At 44.5% G+C, this 18,296-nt stretch overlaps 2 protein-coding genes across 3 annotated transcripts; both read right to left on the bottom strand.

The window, feature by feature from the left end:
* Positions 1–404: 404 nt before the first annotated feature.
* LOC130189616 (nocturnin-like) lies at positions 405–17,471 on the bottom strand. Of its 2 annotated transcripts, XM_056408502.1 has the most exons (6): positions 17,345–17,471; positions 12,630–12,876; positions 4,680–4,789; positions 4,396–4,573; positions 2,084–2,415; positions 405–1,295 (listed from the first exon to the last, which is right to left on the bottom strand). In XM_056408502.1, the coding sequence occupies exons 3-6, from the start codon at positions 4,779–4,781 to the stop codon at positions 783–785; spliced, it is 1,125 nt and encodes a 374-aa protein (XP_056264477.1). In that variant the 5' UTR covers positions 4,782–4,789; positions 12,630–12,876; positions 17,345–17,471; the 3' UTR covers positions 405–782. The 2 variants fall into 2 exon arrangements, with proteins under 2 accessions (XP_056264477.1, XP_056264476.1); XM_056408501.1 differs by lacking the exons at positions 12,630–12,876; positions 17,345–17,471 and adding an exon at positions 7,574–7,873.
* LOC130189614 (trichohyalin-like) lies at positions 14,015–17,328 on the bottom strand. Its single transcript, XM_056408494.1, has one exon. The coding sequence runs from the start codon at positions 16,879–16,881 to the stop codon at positions 14,659–14,661; it is 2,223 nt and encodes a 740-aa protein (XP_056264469.1). The 5' UTR covers positions 16,882–17,328; the 3' UTR covers positions 14,015–14,658.
* Positions 17,472–18,296: the final 825 nt, after the last annotated feature.

Genomic DNA, 18,296 nt, shown 5'->3' with positions numbered 1-18,296 from the left:
TTGTGTAAACTGATAGGACATTATTAGCATACATTTTTAGGTTATTTCTTTTTTCCTCCTGATGTAAAAGTCTGGCATCATTCTGGTTAGCAAGTTAGCCGTTAGCTTTTGGATAGCACCAAATAATTACTTAAAATAAAGGTCATTAGAAAACAAACATTTGAGCATACATCAGTGATAATTACTAAAAGTACATAATAAAACACTAATTGTTAGTTCATGTGCCCATCGCTAATCGGAGGCTGAGGATGTATAACCTGTACCGCAGCCAGCCACCAGGGGGCGATCTGTACATCAAAACTCATCCATCACTGGATAGTTTGGATATTTGGGTAAACGATCGTTTAATTCCCAAACTACCAAGTAAGCAAACCAACTAGAGAACAAACAAACAAAGACTATCATTGAATGTAAACTATACGTCTTTATTCTCAGTCACTGCCGTTCAGTTTGAAGCACAACATTTACAACAGTTTCCTCCATTACTCCATGTGCAGGTAGACGTTGTTGTTATTGTTGTTGTTGCAGCATCCTCTGCGACTTCTGTCATAAATTATCCGACCGTTCCATCCAGTCAAAAATAAACAACTTTTTTTTCTTCTGTAACTTGTCGTCGTCGTCATCTTCCACCTGTCACTCCAAAATAGCGTCTTGTAAGCCCCGCCTCCTTCTGGCGTTCAAGCCGACCGCAGCCGATCTCGACTGCATGGCTTCCTCGTCGCCTCCTCTTCCTCTTCTAGGCGTCGTCTCTCCTCGGCATCGCCTCCTCCTCGTTTCCTTCCTCACTCCTTCTCCTTGAAGCTGAAGTCACACACCAGAGAGAGGTGGTCCGATGGATAGCTGACCGACGGAAGCCTGTTCGGCCCGATCTGTTCCTCGGTGGGCACGTCCAGAACCCGGTCCACTCTCAGCGAGTCCCGGCTGTACCAGATGTAGTCCAGCGTGGCGCGGCATTCCCCCGTGGACCGGATCTTCCACGACGTGAACTCCGGCTCGGTCGCCCCGTCCTCGCCGAGCTTCTTGTACGCCGAGTCCAAACCGAGAGGCGACGCGGCGAAGCGCCGGTACACCTCCTCGGTCGGCACCGCGTTGAAGTCCCCGCACACGAACAGAGGGGCGGCTGACGCGGCGGGGTCACCGGCCGGGTCCCGGACCAGGTTCTGGAGGTGTCCCAGGAAGTCGGAGCCCTGGGCGCTGCGGAGCCACTCCCAGCCGGAACGCGCCTTCAGGTGAGTCACGGCCACGCACACGCGTGTCCCCGAGCTCCGGCAACGCAGCGTCGTCAACACGGCGATCTGTGGAGAGAGAGGGGGAGAGAGAGAGGGAGAGAGATATATAGAAAGAGAGAAAGCGAGAGAGAGAAGAAGTTAATCGAGAGAAATTCCACAAATTTAATTGAGAGTGCGAGAAATATAAAAAGAGAGGGAGAGAGGGAGCCAGAAAAATTGAATTCAAAAATGTAATTGAGAGGGAGAGAGATAGAAAGTGGCAGAGAGATAGAAAGAGAGAGAGAAGAATTAAATTCAGAGGGATTCAAAAATTTTATTGAGAGATAGAAAGAGAGAGAGGGTGAGGGAGGGAGAGATGCGTTAGAGTCAACATAAACTAGTTGCACATCAAAAGTTTTAGAACGCTTCACCCATTTTTTCCAGTTTTTATTGAACTGTAAGCCGTTCAAGTGAATAAACTGAAACGGTCCAAAAGGTCAGCGGCAGGTTAAACATAAAAGTTTAGGTTACCAGAAACTGAAAAATAATGTACATTTCAGAGTTCTACAAAAAGGCTTTTTTTAGGTACCAAGTAATTAAAGGTAAACGACGTGCAGCTGGTCAACGAAGCCGTGAGAGTTGATGCTCACGGCTCCTCCAGGTGTCTCCACTCTCGTTGATTCCTGTCTGTGTGGGAACAGACGGTCACGACACCCTCTGAAGATGTGGAGCGTTCTGCAGGAACTCGTATATTGCTCTTATAATTGCAAGAAAAAGGCGATTAACAAAGACGGACCATAATAACCCTTCAAAGTGTCTTTCCTTGAGAGACATTGAGGCGTCGTTAATCTTTGGACCGTGTCGCGTGGACTCGCCTGATTGGTTGGAATCCGCATGGCGGCCAGACGGACGTTCACGCTGTCCAGCAGCTCGTAGCGCGACCGGTCGAAGAACAGCGCGCAGCCGTCGGGGCCGTTGTTGCCCTCCACCTCCAGGCACGGCGACCACGGCTTGGGGCAGAAGTGGCCGCCGTAGCCGAGGCCCGCCAGGACCGGCTGCAGGGTGTCGTGGTAGTGGTCCACTTCCTGCAGACACAGGATGTGAGGCCTGTAGGTGAGGATCTCCTCCAGGATGAGGTACTTCCTGCGGGACCAACTGAGGGCCTCCGGGGGACACCGGACAAAGCCGTCCAGTCCCTCGCCGAGAGCTGAAGGAGAGAAGAGGTCTGACTTCAGTAAACACAGGTCACACACACCTTGACCGATGGACTCCCATGACTACTCCATGACTATTCCATGACTTCAATGACTACTCCATGACTAATCCATGACTATGCCATGATTATATAATTACCATTCCATGACTATTTAATTACTTTTCCATGTCTATTTAATTACTATTCCACGACTTTTCCATGACTTTTCCTGACTTTATATTTTGAGCGTCATTCTTTTAAAAGCATCTTAATTATTTAAAACTCAGCGTAAAATGAACATATGAATACAACAACATGTCCATGACTTTCCCAAAACTTTTAGGATTACATTTTCTCCAGGACTTTTTCCAGGCCTGGAAATAACTAGGGTTGCAACAACGAATCGATTATTAAAATAGTTGGCAACGAATTTCATTATCGATTCGTTGTGTCGCGCGATTATTACGGCGCTCAATAAGTGGCGGAGTATAAACAAAGTTGAGTTGAGCGCAGAGCGGCGCAGGAAAAACAAGAGCGGAGTGAGAGACGGAACGCTGCGTTGTGAGAGCCAATCAGCGCTGAGCTGCTCCTCTGTTGATGAATCTAATTGGCTGCTGCTGCTCACGTGGCGCTGGATGCGGAAGTCATTCACGCAGTCGGAGACATTCACGGAGCTGAGTGCGCCTCCGGGTGACGTCATGACCCCAGACACCAGGGCGCTACATGTCACGACGTGTGTGGCATTTCCACAAGAGTATAACGTAGAAAACGTGGTTATTTATTCCGTGGCGGATAGCGGAAAATATTTTTCCACGGAGAAAGGCAACGGAGATAAGCCACGACGCTGTGAGCGCTGCGCGTGCAGACAACATTTAACGGAGCGGAGCAGCGCGTGCGCTCTGATCGCTCTCTTAATGAAGTATAGATACAAAAAATATGCTAAATCACATCGTGTTTAACGTACGGGTACTTTGTTAGTATCGCTACACCGTGCAGCGTGACAGCAGCAGATGTAGCGGCTAACATTCAAGCTAACCTAACTTCCCAAACGCTGTCGACATCTGAACGCTGATTGGCCGAGACGCGACACGTCCATCAAAGATGTTTTATTGCGAAGAAGAGCACCACTTCACTTTTTTTTCCGCGTCTCACTGCAATCTCAACGGCAGCGGGCCAGGTGGAAAAAAAAAAAAACGGAATGCGTTCTGATATTGTTCAGGGGGCCAAATGGGGACCACTGCTCAGGAGAGGAAAGCTGTCTGTTTGCGACGGTTCATCACCATGGTGACCAGTGAACAGGTTCATCACCATGGTGACCAGTGAACAGGTTCATCACCATGGTGACCAGTGGATCTCCAGGACCTTTCCATGACTTTAAACCAAATTTCCATGATGAAACATTTTGTGAGAACTCTGTCTATACGTGACAAAGTGAGAAGATGTCGTATTTAAACTAACAATGAGAATTCCAAAGCATACCGTATATATACCGTGTAAATTAACATTTGAATAAAACAAATTTTCATTACTTTTCCAAATATTTTGGGATTTTATTTTTTTCAATTACTTTTCTAGGCCTGCTAATAGCCATTTAAAAATTCCATGACTTTTCCACGTTTTCCATGACCGTACGGACCCTGTTTTGAATAAAGGGTTGAAAATTAAAGTTTTTTTGTTCTTTTATCCGATTAATCGAAAAAATAATCAACCGATTAATCGATTATCAAAATAATCGTTAGTTGCAGCCCTAGAAATAACCATTCAAAAAACTCCATGACTTTCCCAGGTTTTCCATGACCGCAGGAGCCCCGCATCGAGCTAAACGAGGCTCCGTAGTTCACGTTAGCATCTAGCTTCTCAATGACCTCTAGACTCAGAGTTAGCTTAACTAACTGTGTCTGCAGCTTGTTGCCGGGCAGGTTACTCTAATGCATCCTGAGATAAATCGGTGTGATGTCATAGTAGACGCGCTAAAAGCAAAATAAAAATAACCTTGGGCTAATATGTTCCACTGCATCACCCGGACGCCGTTGCCGGGGACGCCGTCGCCATCGGTGACGCGAGTGAACGTCCTGTGGAGGCGAGGCGCTCGGTCCGCCCCGAGGGCGTCTTCACACTGCCGGAGCAGCGCCGCCGGATCGGAGGGACACGCGGAGGACGACCTCCGCCCCTGAGGAGAGAAAACGGACGACAATGACACTCGATTTCTGTTCCACGGAGGCGAAGATCAAAAATCTGCATCGTTGACGGAAGAGAAGGAAGGAAAAAAAAGTCACCTGGCAGAAAGCTGGATCCAGGTTAGCGTCGGCGGGCTGGGGCGACGTGGGGGGGAGGGGAGGAGTCAGGGCGCCGTACAGCCGGGCGGCGCCGCCACCCATCGGACACACTGATTGGAGGAAAAAGACAAAAGATGGTGAGACGTGACCTGGAGAGAGAGAGAGAGAGAGAGACAGAGAGAGAGAGAGAGAGAGAGAGAGACAGAGAGAGAGAGACAGACAGAGAGAGACAGAGAGAGAGAGAGAGACAGAGAGAGAGAGAGAGAGACAGAGAGAGAGACAGAGAGAGAGAGAGAGAGAGACAGAGAGAGAGACAGAGAGAGAGAGACAGAGAGACAGAGAGAGAGACAGAGAGAGAGACAGAGAGAGAGGAGGCTCCAGACTCTGATTGAACAGCCGACGAGCAGAGAGTCGCTTTTATTTAATTTAATGGCGTCACGCACACACACACACACACACACACACACACACACACACACACACACACACACACACACACACACACACACACACACACACACACACACACACACACACACACACACACACACACACACACACACACACACACACACATAGGGATGGGCATCGAGAGTGAACCGATTGTTTGGGATCGTCAGTCACATTCTTTAACGGTTCTGCTAACGGTCCTCTGTGGCGTTGCTCATGCGCAAACTTTTTTAGTTTCTTCTTCAGACTGCAGCAAACATGGCAACTAGGCAGAAGCGTTCTAAAGTTTGGCTCCATTTCACACGACAACATGACAACTACGCCACTTGTAACGTGTGTAAAAAGTCTATTTCGTCGAAGGGAGGAAATACAACAAATATGAAGAAGCATTTGAACACAGCGTGGAATTAAATGACAGGAATGTGTTCGCTGCAGCAGCTCAGCTAACGCCGGCTTCATCTCTTTCTGTCCAAGGTAAACTCCTCAGAAGTGATCACAACCACTCACTGTGTGAAGCCGTTTGCCTTTATTGTGTGGAGTCGATCACGTTATCTTCTGTCCTTCGTTTGAAGCAGACATTTGAGCTCCGGCATTGGTCCCATTATTGATCACTTCACCATTGGTCCCATTATTGATCACTTCACGTTTGGATTGAAAGTCCAGTTTTGAGAAATGTTTGATCGTAACGGTGTTAATGATCGGAGGGCGTGTGTTATCAGCAAACGTTCGCGTTATCGTGTTAACCCATTATTAAACTGAGCATATCGATTTTTAATCCATTATTAAACTGAGCATATCGATATTTAGCGTAGCTATAGAATCTTCCATGGTCAGCCCCCTACATTGAGGCGAGGTAGTGTTCGCCTCCCCTCTTAATGTGGCTTAATGTCAGCTCAGCAAATTCAGCGATTTTGTAAGTGCCATTTGTTTCATTGTGTAAACCAGCTTTCACTATATAAATAATCTCCATTGCCATCCAATTTATCTGATGACATTCAGTCAGACCGGTTCAGAGGCTGGTCGTCTGTCTGGGTCACAGGCGACAGCACGTCTTGTCCACCTCCTCATATCTTTGTGTTCATCCTCCAGCCCATCTGAGAGTGTTCTCCACGGCTGGAGACACAAGAAGTCCTGAGAGATCGCGGATCCTCCCGGAGAAAGCAGACATGCTTATTTTTCTGCACAAGAATTGTTTTTGATCCATACAATTGATGGTTGCACACTTGGTATTTGCCACTGCTAGTTTCATTTTTGGCAGCTCAGTTCATATACCCTTTAAAAAAAAGGAAGGCGCACTGTAATTTCTAGGAACATGTTTAAATTAAACAAAATACATTTAATTTAAGTTATGTAAGTTTTATTTTAAGTTCAAGAGGAATATGTATAAATGTTTTTGGTTATTTAAAAAAATGTGTATGTATACATACTGTATATGGTGTGTGCAGCATTATAGAAAATTATATAAAAGAAAATTAATGTAAATAAACCCATTTGTGCTCTTTTTTTGCCCCTTGCCCAATAAGAATCGATAAAAGAATCGATAAGGAATCGAATCGATAAGCAGGAATCGATAAGGTATCGGAATCGTTAAAATCGTATCAATTCTCATCCCTAATCACACACAAACAAACACCATCACACACACACAGTCACACACACACACACGTCATGCACACAGTCACACAAACGGTCACACAAGCTAGGATTCCTCCTCCTCCTGTTGACCTTAAACTCAGATCATGAGTTCAGTGTTTCTGCCTCGTGGTGCAGCGCCGCTCACAGGATCAGCTGGAGTCTCTCTCTCTCGCTCTCTCTCTCTCTCCCCCTCTCTCTACACCTCTACCTCTCTCTCTCCCCAGAGAGATGAATCAGTCTCTTTAAATATTAACAGCCTGTCCGGTGCTCGGTCGGCAGCGTACGTGAGGGTTTATGAAGCAGTGAGTATTTATTATTCAAATATTTAAAAAACAAGAAGCTAAACTTTGCTGTAAAAGCCGAGCTGGGTTATAATCGTGTTCGTCTCCTCTACATGTTGATTGTCGCAGCTCTTAAAAGGCACGAACAATAGAGGACACATCGACTGGAGAAGAGGTACACCACAAATAGACTAATATAAAAAAAATACTTGCACTAAACTTAAAGTTGAATTTAAACTAAATATAATTTAGGTCTCCCATTAACTTCAGGGAGAAAAAACACACAAAAACAATGTTGACCTTTGACCCTCTCGACCAGAACTATCCGATACTTGATGTGTGCGACACCGGGAGTCGTCTTCCACTCCGTCATATAAAGCACACCCTGGTGCATTTAGATGAGCATAAACAGACAGATATACAGAAACTATGTTTTTTAATTTAATGTTGTACATTCAAAATGACACCAGTAGATATTCTAGATTTTTTTTAATCCCCTCATCTACAGTAAAATAGAGAATATCTTACCCACAGTCTCCATCACTGTCCACAGCTGTGTGTTCACTCTTGAATTATAATAACAATAAATATTCCTTAACGCCTCCTTTATAATATATTCTGTGCGTTACGATCGGCTGACTGGAGCTCGTGTTTTCGCGGCCGTGACGGTGACTTCACGTCCGACGTCTGGCTTCTCGCTCGCGCCTCTGAAGCCTCTCGGAGGGAGCGTGAGATGAGGAAGCAGAGGTCACCAGACCGGATGGAATATTACAGACGTTGCGCAATCCAAACCGCTGCACTCACACACCCACGCACTTGTGTTTGTCTTTGTGTGTGTGTGTGTGTGTTTTGCAATAACGACTTCCTCGGTGTGCGTGTTGTAACCGCACTCGGGTCGCTTTGATCACCAATGTGACGTCAGGTATTCTCATGAGATTTAAGAAAACACAAAATGATACGTGTTTTTAGTGTTTTGCTAATTTTTTATTTGTGGAATCTAACTTTTGAGTTCTTCACATATCTAAACAATGAAATATATATATATATATAAATAAATATTATATATATATATATATATGTATATAAATATTATATATATGTTCGGTTAGTAATCCAGATAACGCGTGAGATTTCACAAATAAAAGATTAACAAAAAACCCTAAAATCACAAGTTTAATTTCGTATATATATATATATATAAAAAGGAATCTAAAAATGGCAATGTTATCAAATTATAATAATACCGCACAGTAAAAGTCCTGCAATTACATTTTTACTTAAGTGAGTAAAAAGGTGGAGCCGTAGATTATATAATAATAATAATGCATTTAATTTATATAGCGCTTTTCAAGGTATTCAAAGACACTTTTTTACGTCAAATAAGAACATCCGAAAATCTATACAATAAAAATAACTAAAATTACAATATCTACAGTACAGGTGGAGTGTTTTATTATAATATAATGCCGGAGTAATAATATAATACAATACAATAATATATTGTGAGTAAAATCTGAACCCTGCAACGTGTCTCACACACACACACGATGAAGCACTAAAAGCTCTATTGACTCGAGTGGTGACTAGGGATGGGTATCGTTTGGGTTTTTTCCGATACCGGTGCTAAACCGGTACTTTTAAAACGATACCGGTGCCTGAACCGAGACTTTCTTTTTTTTTTACGCACAATGAGGACATTAAAAACCTCTTTGGCCATATTCCCTGTTAGAAGCCGTTATCATGGAGCACTGACACACAACAGATATCAGACTTAACATTCACAATATATGTTCTCCATTATATGATGTGATATGTATTGTCATGTGCAGACTTTATAGGGTTAAACATGTCACTGTGTTGATGGGCAAAGAGAACAACCAATCAGAGGGACTGAAGATGACACGTGACAGATAAAGTTTTGCTTCTGACAGCGAGAGCTACACTGAAACAAAGTGACGACCCACGGTCTTTATTCCTCCGTCATTATATTCCCGGTAAGGAATAAAGACCGTGGGGCATCACTTTGTTTCAGTGTAACTCTCGCTGTCAGAAGCAAAACTTTATTTGTCACGTGTCATCTACAGTCCCTCTGATTGGTTGTTCTCTTTGCCCATCAAAACAGTGACAGGATTAACCCTATAAAGTCTGCACATGACAATACATATCACATCATATAATGGAGAACATGTATTGTGTATGTTAACAGTCTGATATCCGTTGTGTGTCAGTGCTCCATGATAACGGCTTCTTCAGGGAATATGGCCAAAGAGGTTTTTAATGTCCTCATTGTGCGAAAAAATTTTAAAAAAATCTCGGTTCAGGCACCGGTATCGTTTTACAAGTACCGGTTTAGCACCGGTATCGGAAAAAACCCAAACGATACCCATCCCTAGTTACGACACAATCGTGGTCGGGTTTAACAAACATGATTCCTTTGGACGTTGTTTTTAAAGCAGCAGGGAAAAAAATAAAAAAAGTGTCTTCCACTAAACTTATGTCCAAACATGAATAGATAATATACGTCAGTGAGTGCATGTGCAGTGGGACTCTGATGAGTCACTCGATCCTTTAGTGGCACAGTGACATTTACACATCGAAGAGCAGCGGCCTCTTGACATTCCAAGGAGGGTATTTTTTTTATGCGATATCTTCCACATGGCTGAATTGATTATATACATATATCGAAAATATAGAATAATATTAGAACATATAATATATATAATACTTACACTGCATATAAACACTATAGAATAATAATATAGAATAATACTTATACTGCATATAAACAATATACAATAATAATATTTAAAAAATATATAGAATAATTATACTACATATAAACAATATAGAATAATAATATCATATATAATAATTATAGATATATATTAGGGCTGTGAAACGATTAAAATTTTTACTCGGGTTAATCACAGGTTTTTGTGGATTAATCATGATTAATCACATATTACCGATATTCTCGGTATATTTGGTGAGAACATAGAGATTTATGACAAAAGACGGATATATACATTTATACATTCTTCTATACAATGGTGCTGCAACTCAGCAGTTATTTAGCAGTTTTCTTCCATATGGAACATTAATACATCTTCATCCTAAACAAAATGTTTAACCCTCCTGTTACCTTTAGGGTCAATTTGACCCCATTCAATGTTTAATGTCGGTGTTCTTTGGGGTCAATTTGACCCCAGGCTGTTTTTCACTGTGTCAAACATATAAGAAATATCAACTTTTTTATTTATTTAAAGGGCTATTTAGGTTGTCAACAAACAAACATAAAGTACCTCACACTTAAACTTGGGAAGCAATATTAATTCTAATAATTTTCTGGAGGTTTTAATTGCTGGGGTCAAATTGACCCCGAGGGTAAATTATGTTAGTAAATGTAAAGGTAACAGGAGGGTTAAACAGAACATTTTTCTCTTGTTTGTCAACCATTAACTCCACCATGATACAATCTAAAGGCCTCTAGTCTTCCTCTAGCAGCTGCTGAGGCAAACTGACTGTGGGTTTTCTTCATGAACTGGGCCGTGATGAAAGGGACGGCGGGGACACCGCTGCAAAGCTGAAACCTCACCGGCCCGGACAGGTGGACAGATTGACAAGTGACTTTTTTTTGCTCGGTCCCGATGCGCGCACGGAGCTATGTGGCGCGCGACGGAGATCGATAAGTGTTAACGCAACGCGAAGAGACAGAAATGACATGCTGCTGTGGAGATACGATCAACAACAGACGTTTAGTTTAATAAAAGAACAAAGACGTGCGATAGAGAACATGTCAGGGGGCGGGCCAATCTTTTTAATGTCATGCGATCTACCGACACTACGCCGCGATCGACTGGCAGGTCGCGATCGACGTGTTGAGACCCTGATCTACAGGAAGTAAAAGTCGTCACAAGGTTTCCGGAGGTGAACCTGCGGAAGGATCATTACCGATGAACAGACCGTCTGCATGAGAGCGGACAGAGTTCAGATTGAAGTGGTGGATTGGAAGCTCATTTTGCAAGTGACTTTTTTTTCGTCCCGACGATCAACAACAGACGGATTGGAAGCTCATTCTGCGCATGCGTTAAATGCGTTTAAAAAAACAAACTAGTTAAACCTGTAATTTAATTAACGCGTTATTTTTCACAGCACTAATATATATATAATAATACTTATACTCCATATAAACAATATAATATATATATAATACTTATACTGCATACAAACAATAAAGAATAATATTATAATATATAATAATAATTATACTGCATATACAAAATGTATACTGCATTTAAACAATATAATAATAAAATATATACAATTATTTATATAATACATAATAAATGGAAACTGTATATAAACAATATATAATAATAATAATATATAATAATACGTATACTGCATATAAACAATATAGAATAATAATATATATAATATAAAATACTTATACTGCATATAAACAATATAATATAGAATAATAATATGTATAGTATTTAATAATAAGTTTACTGCAAAACAAACATGACATTAATATCTGAACCAAATGTTATGGTATACAAGATATATATGACATAATATATCATACCCTGAAATATATTTTGATAGTGCACCTAGAAATTCATTAAAGTCCATCTTTTGAACGACAAGATACCTTTTAATAAAATCCTAGTTATCCAAAATGATGCAATTTAATCATGTTCTTTATAAGTCTTGCACTAAGACATGTGTGTGTGTGTGTGTATATGTGTGTGTGTGTGTGTGTGTGTGTGTATATGTTATCTTCCATGTGCATGTTATGTAGTGTTTGGTATTAAATTACTTGGTGACTCTCTGACCTTTACCCGCCCCCACTGCAAAGCCGAGTGAACACAACACACACGACACCACGACACAATGGGGCCACTCAATCATACACATGCATGTTGCATTAGTTATGATGGCGCCCGCTTGTTTTAAGTTGTGAACTGAAACGTGAGCCGCTGGTCTCTTAGCACAGATATGACAACACCAGTCACAATGGGAGAAAAACTTCAGTGGAAAGCACTCGGACCACTTTGTCACGTTAATGCAACGTACTCGTCAAAGTCATTCTAACGTTAATTCTCTGAGCTATAACATTAACAAGCTTCCGGGACATGAAAACACACATAAATCGCTCAGGAAAAGATTTATTCCGGTCCATAGTATGGCTGAACTTTCAATATACACATATATATATATAAATAAATATGTATATATATATATATCTTTATATAAAATATATATATAGATAAATAAATAAATAAAAAATGTATTTATATATATCTTTATATAAAATATATATATATATATACATTAAAAAATATATATATAAATATATACATATCTTTATATTTAAAAAAATATATATATAAAGATATATTTATAAAAAAATATATATCTTTATATATATATCTTTATATATAAATATAAATATATATAAAGATATATATATTTCTAAAAATATATATATCTTGATATATAAATATATCTTTCTATATATATCTTTATATATAAATATATAGACGGCACAAAGGAGTTCAGACCAAAGTCAAGGACTTACCTCCTTCCCTGAGAGTAGCTGCTCACTTCCCTTCAGCGGTCTAGTTTTTGGGGATCTTTTTCTCCTCCTCTTCGTGGTCCCAGTCGTGTGCGACGCAGGCGGTGGGGAATGTTTCTCTTTGTGCGTCTTTGTGCGTCTGCATGCTTTCTTCTCCGTTTGATTTGACCCTCAAGCTACAAAGTCACGGTTACAGCGGAGAGAGAAAACCTCCGGTGTCCTCTGCCGTCTGCTGGTGTCCAACTTCAGTCTGGGGAGAAGGAAAAGTCAGGAAAAACTCAGAAAAATAAAAACCAAAAAGGAGGGCAACTTTATTTATAGAGAGCACATTTCAAAAACACAGGTGAAATTCAAAGTGCTTCACATCGGCTCCATTTGAGCCCCAACATTGCAGCAGACATTTGTGATTTGTTGTTTCAGGAAAAGCAAGAAGAAGAGGAACTAATAACATTAACCAGGGTTCATACATATGGTGACCAATCAAAAGGTTCATCCTCATGACCAATGAACAGGTTCATCCACATGACCAATGAACAGGTTCATCCACATGACCAATGAACAGGGTTCATCCTCATGGCCAATGAACAGGTTCATCCTCATGACCAATGAACAGGTTCATCCTCATGACCAATGAACAGGTTCATCCACATGACCAATGAACAGGGTTCATCCTCATGGCCAATGAACAGGTTCATCCTCATGACCAATGAACAGGTTCATCCTCATGACCAATGAACAGGGTTCATCCTCATGGCCAATGAACAGGTTCATCCTCATGACCAATGAACAGGTTCATCCTCATGACCAATGAACAGGTTCATCCTCATGACCAATGAACAGGGTTCATCCACATGACCAATGAACAGGTTCATCCACATGACCAATGAACAGGTTCATCCTCATGACCAATGAACAGGTTCATCCTCATGACCAATGAACAGGTTCATCCACATGACCAATGAACAGGGTTCATCCACATGACCAATGAACAGGGTTCATCCTCATGACCAATGAACAGGTTCATCCTCATGACCAATGAACAGGTTCATCCACATGACCAATGAACAGGTTCATCCTCATGACCAATTAACAGGGTTCATCCACATGACCAATGAACAGGTTCATCCACATGACCAATGAACAGGTTCATCCTCATGACCAATGAACAGGTTCATCCTCATGACCAATGAACAGGTTCATCCACATGACCAATGAACAGGTTCATCCTCATGACCAATGAACAGGGTTCATCCACATGACCAATGAACAGGGTTCATCCACATGACCAATGAACAGGTTCATCCTCATGACCAATGAACAGGTTCATCCTCATGACCAATGAACAGGTTCATCCACATGACCAATGAACAGGGTTCATCCACATGTTGACCAATGGGTGTCCAGGACTTTAAACCAAATTTCCATGACCATTTTTTACATTTTTAAATCTCAGTGCATACATAAAAAAGTGAAGAAATGTTATATTTAAACTAACAAAGAGAATTCCAAAGCATACAGAAAATAACCTTAAACACAAATGAATGAGAGAAAATAATTTGCTTAAAATAATTAAACATTTATGTCTTTTCAGTTAAGGTGCGTTCACTTGCAGCGCGGAAAATGTGCGAAAATTTACATTCAGGGCGTCATTCTTTTAAAAAGCATGTTAACTATTTAAAACTCAGCGTGAAATGAACAAATGAATAAAACAACATTTCCATGACTTACAAAACTGAGGACGTTTTTCCTTTTCTTCCAGGCTTGGAAATAAACCATTTTAAAATTCCATGACTTTTCCAGGTTTTCCATGACCGTACATCATGGAAACATCCTCCGTATATACAAACCCTGAACAACTGAATAACAGCTATTATTTAAATTAAATTACGAGTAACACCCGGTCAAACCAACACAGCATCTCCCATGCACCATTAAGAGGAATAAAGTGAATAAAACGACTTGATTTCTTCTTTTTGTTGCCGTGAGCTTTATTACATGTTTTTGTTGCATCACATTTGATGTAATATATGTTTTATATTCCAGACGCAGGTTTTCCGAATCCTCCGCTCTGCTGCTCTGCGATGGTTTTGTCCCCCAGCCGTCGGCCGAAGTCCGACATCTGGCGCCGTAGAAGCGTGGCCACGCCCCCCAGCCGCCGCCTCCTGGCCTCCAGGCGCTCCAGCACGCCGCTCAACGCCGCCAGCGGCACGCCGTCGGCGCTCTGCCCCTCCCGGGTCGCCGCCGCGTCCTCTTCCCACGCGTCCCGTAAGCTCCCCAGCGAGCTCTCGACGCCGCGCTCCAGCCGGCGAGCCTCCCGCCGGCGCCGCCCTCCGTCCTCCCGGACTCCGTCGACCTCCTCCGTCATCCGCCGGACGCGGAGCCGCAGCCGGCTGTTCTCCGCGCCGACCCGCTCCAGCATCGCGCCGTCGTCGTAGACGGCGACCTCGACGGCCCTCAGCGCCGCGGCCCGCTCGCCGAGCGCGTCCGCGGCGCCTCCTCGCAGCTCCTCCAGCGCCGCCCTCAGCTCCTCTTTGGGCCGCAGCAGCGACGCCGTGTTCTCCCGCAGCGCCCGAACGCACCGCTTCAGGTCGCCCCTCCTGCGCCTGAACTCGGAGGTCAGCGCGCTCGACCTCCGGTGCCTGGAGCGCTCTTCGTCCAACTCGGCGGCCGCCTCCCCCAGCGCCTCCTCTTGCTCCTCCAGCTCCCTCAGCTTCTCGGCGTAACTCCTCGCGACGCTCGCGGTCTCCGCCGCGCGCCGCTCCGCCTCCTCCCGGCGCTCCTCCTCTTCTCGCCCGTGTTCCAGCTCGCGCCCGTCCGCGCTCGCGGGTCGCCGCTTTCGGAGCGCGGCCTCCTCGCCGCGGAGCTCCCGGCGTCTCGCCCCGGCGTCGCCGATACCCGAGGTCACCTTCGCCACGTGCTCCTCCTGCCTCCTCTTCGCCTCCTCCAGTCGCCCCGCCAGCCGCCTCTTCTCCTCCTCGAGGCGCCCGATGTTCTCCTCCTCCGCGGCGGCGTCGCCGCGCAACTCCGCCCGACTCCTCTCGAACACGCGCCCGCCGATGACCTCGGCCTCCCGGAGCTCCCGGATCCGCTCGTCCATCTCCTTCGCCTCCTTGCCGTGCTTGACCGCGGAGGAGACGCGCTCCTCCAGCCGCAGCTTGCTGCGCTCCATCTCCCGCGAGACGAGGAGGTGCTCCGCCCTCGCTTCCGTCTCCTCGTCGCGCCGATGCTTGAAGATCTCGCGGACGCGAGCCAGGGAGTCCCGACGGCGCGATCCGGACGCTCGGCGCTCCGTCGTTTTATCCTCCGCCGCGGCGATGTCTCCTTCGAGGCGCCGGACGGCGACGCGGAACACCTCCGCCGCCTCGCGCGCCTCCTCCTTCAGCGTTTCTCTCCGCCGCCTCGATTCTTCGCGCTTCTGAGTCTCCCCCCGCAGGCGGTTCTCGTTCTGGCGCCGAGACGCCGACAGTTTTCGCAAATGGCTCTCCAGCTTGGCCACGTCGAATATGGCCGCGCTCAGGCGGTTGCGCGTTCCTCGCTCGTCGGCATTGACGGCGTCCAAGTCTCCTCGGGTCGTCTCGATCGATCGCTTCCGCCGCTTCGCTTCGCCCGCGGCCCGGTTCGCCCCGACGCGCAGGTCCTCTTTTTCCGCCGCGAACGCCTCTCTCTCCCGCGCCATCTTTTCCCGCAGGGTTGCTTCGTCCCGCCGGACGCCGGCGATGCCCGACGCCAGCGCCTCGACCCGGTCCCTCGCGTCGTCGACCTCTTTCTGCGAGTCGTACTTCAAGGCGATTTTCTCGTTCTGAACCGCGACGACCTCTTCGTGTTCGGCCGTCGCCCGCGCTCGCTCCAGGCGCAGCGCCTCCTCGCGGCTCAGGAGCGCCTCCCGCCTCTTCGCGGTGGCGTCTTGCACCCGAGAGACGGCGTCGAGGTCTTCGCGCAGCTGCTCCATCGCCTCGGCGTTAGCCGCCCGGGCTGCCGCTACGTCAGCCGTACATTCCCGGTTCATTTGTTCTCTTATATTGATAATCCCGCGTCTCAACTTGCTGTTTTCTATGGTTTCCACTTCTAAAAGCTCGTGAGCGGCGCGACAATCCGCCTCGAGTTCGGCGACGGCAGCGGTTATCGCCGTCAGGTGGAGGCTGGCTTCAGGTGAGAAAGGTACCCCGTCCTCCTTCAGCTGCTGGTCCAATTCCTTTAAATGCTCGAGAGCAACCATGACGGCCGGGAAGTCCGGCACGAGACAAGAAGAAGCCATTTTACATCCCTTGTTTGTTTTGTACGTGTGTTCCTGTTGCTCGAAGCAGTGCACGTGTGTGTGTGTGTGTGTGTGTGCGGCCAGTTCAGCTAGAGTCGAAGCGCCGATAACTTGTGAGTGGGGGTTGCCGTGGCAACAACTAACTACCCAGGAATAATGGCAGCGTGCTACGGCAAGCGAGCGGGGCAAAGTGGCGAAGCGGTCCGCTACCTATTAGCTAGCTAACTATCAGTAAGCTAACGTTACGCGATATCCAATGTGGTACGTCATCGGCAAGAAACTACGCTAAAGTTACGTTTAAATACTAAGATAAGATAGTGACTGTGTTCATACAAATGCAGGTGTTACAACGGCTCAATAGTGAAGGAAGCTAAATAAATACGTCGCGTGACCTTTGCATTTCAAGTGTAAAAACTACGTGTTTTCGCACGAGAGAAGTCTGCCCATCGGCGGCATCGCTTACCTTGGAGAACAACGGCCGGACAGACGTCTGGTTGTCACCTCGGCGTCCCAAGACGCGCGTGCGACCTGCAAACGAAGCTCGGACTCACCCGGGATGTCTCGAGGTGGCAGGAGCGCGAGCCCGAGTGTTGCCAGATTTGAAAATATCCCGTAAATCAGTTTAAAAGGTGGGCTCCTGTATATACTACAGTCGTAACAAGGTACATTTACCTGACTGTACTGAAGTGTAATATTGAGGTACTTGTAGTTTTTTTGGGTACGTATTTTTTCTCTCTTTTATACCTCTACTCCAGGCAGATATCGATCTTTATTATTGTCGATAAAGCTTGACAACACTGAAGTTCTAATCGTCGGCCCGTCGTTCATCATAACAGTTGTTGTTATTGTTGTTATTATTATTCAGTGTGGTCTATTTTTCACCTAATGTTATGCATTCAATGTTTTCTATTTAATATTTTTGTATATATTTTACCACGTGTGTCTTATTTTCCATCTTATTTCCCTGATATTATGTTCATTCTCGGTATATTATTAGGCTTTATTGAAAAGGAATGTGTGCTGCAATTATTATTTTTATTGTATGATGAATCCAATACACAATCCCACATCATGAGTTGTTGTACTTTTGGTAAGCCAAACTTATAGCAATACTTTTTGTACTTTAGTCTTGAATGCAGACCTTTTCCTCAGACTCTGACAGTTATTTAATGTGGTGATTTGAAATATGCAGCATGCAGGAACTATATTAACTTACGTAAAGAAACGTATCAATTCGATTTTGACAAGGGACAAGTGTGCAAGACAGTGCCTAAACATAATATATATATATATATATATATATATATAAATTCATGAGAATCCTTGAGGGCCTTATTGTTATAAATCATATTTAGCAAGTGTGCAATTATTTTGACAATCAAAAACTAATTGCCAAGTTTGGGGCAGTTCTTTTA

Source organism: Pseudoliparis swirei, chromosome 24 (genome assembly GCF_029220125.1).
Source record: "Pseudoliparis swirei isolate HS2019 ecotype Mariana Trench chromosome 24, NWPU_hadal_v1, whole genome shotgun sequence".
Classification (NCBI taxonomy): Eukaryota; Metazoa; Chordata; class Actinopteri; order Perciformes; family Liparidae; genus Pseudoliparis; species Pseudoliparis swirei.
Note: the sequence above shows the minus strand (reverse complement) of the source record. Positions and strands in the feature narration are given on the sequence as shown.

Coding starts and splice junctions, on each gene's coding strand:
- LOC130189616 (XM_056408501.1), bottom strand. Junction 4,574..4,679: donor TGGATCCAGCTTTCTGCCAG/GTGACTTTTTTT, acceptor TTCTCTCCTCAG/GGGCGGAGGTCGTCCTCCGC. Junction 2,416..4,395: donor GTGGAACATATTAGCCCAAG/GTTATTTTTATT, acceptor TCTCTCCTTCAG/CTCTCGGCGAGGGACTGGAC.
- LOC130189614 (XM_056408494.1), bottom strand. CDS start 16,881: ATGGCTTCTTCTTGTCTCGTGCCGGACTTCCCGGCCGTCATGGTTGCT.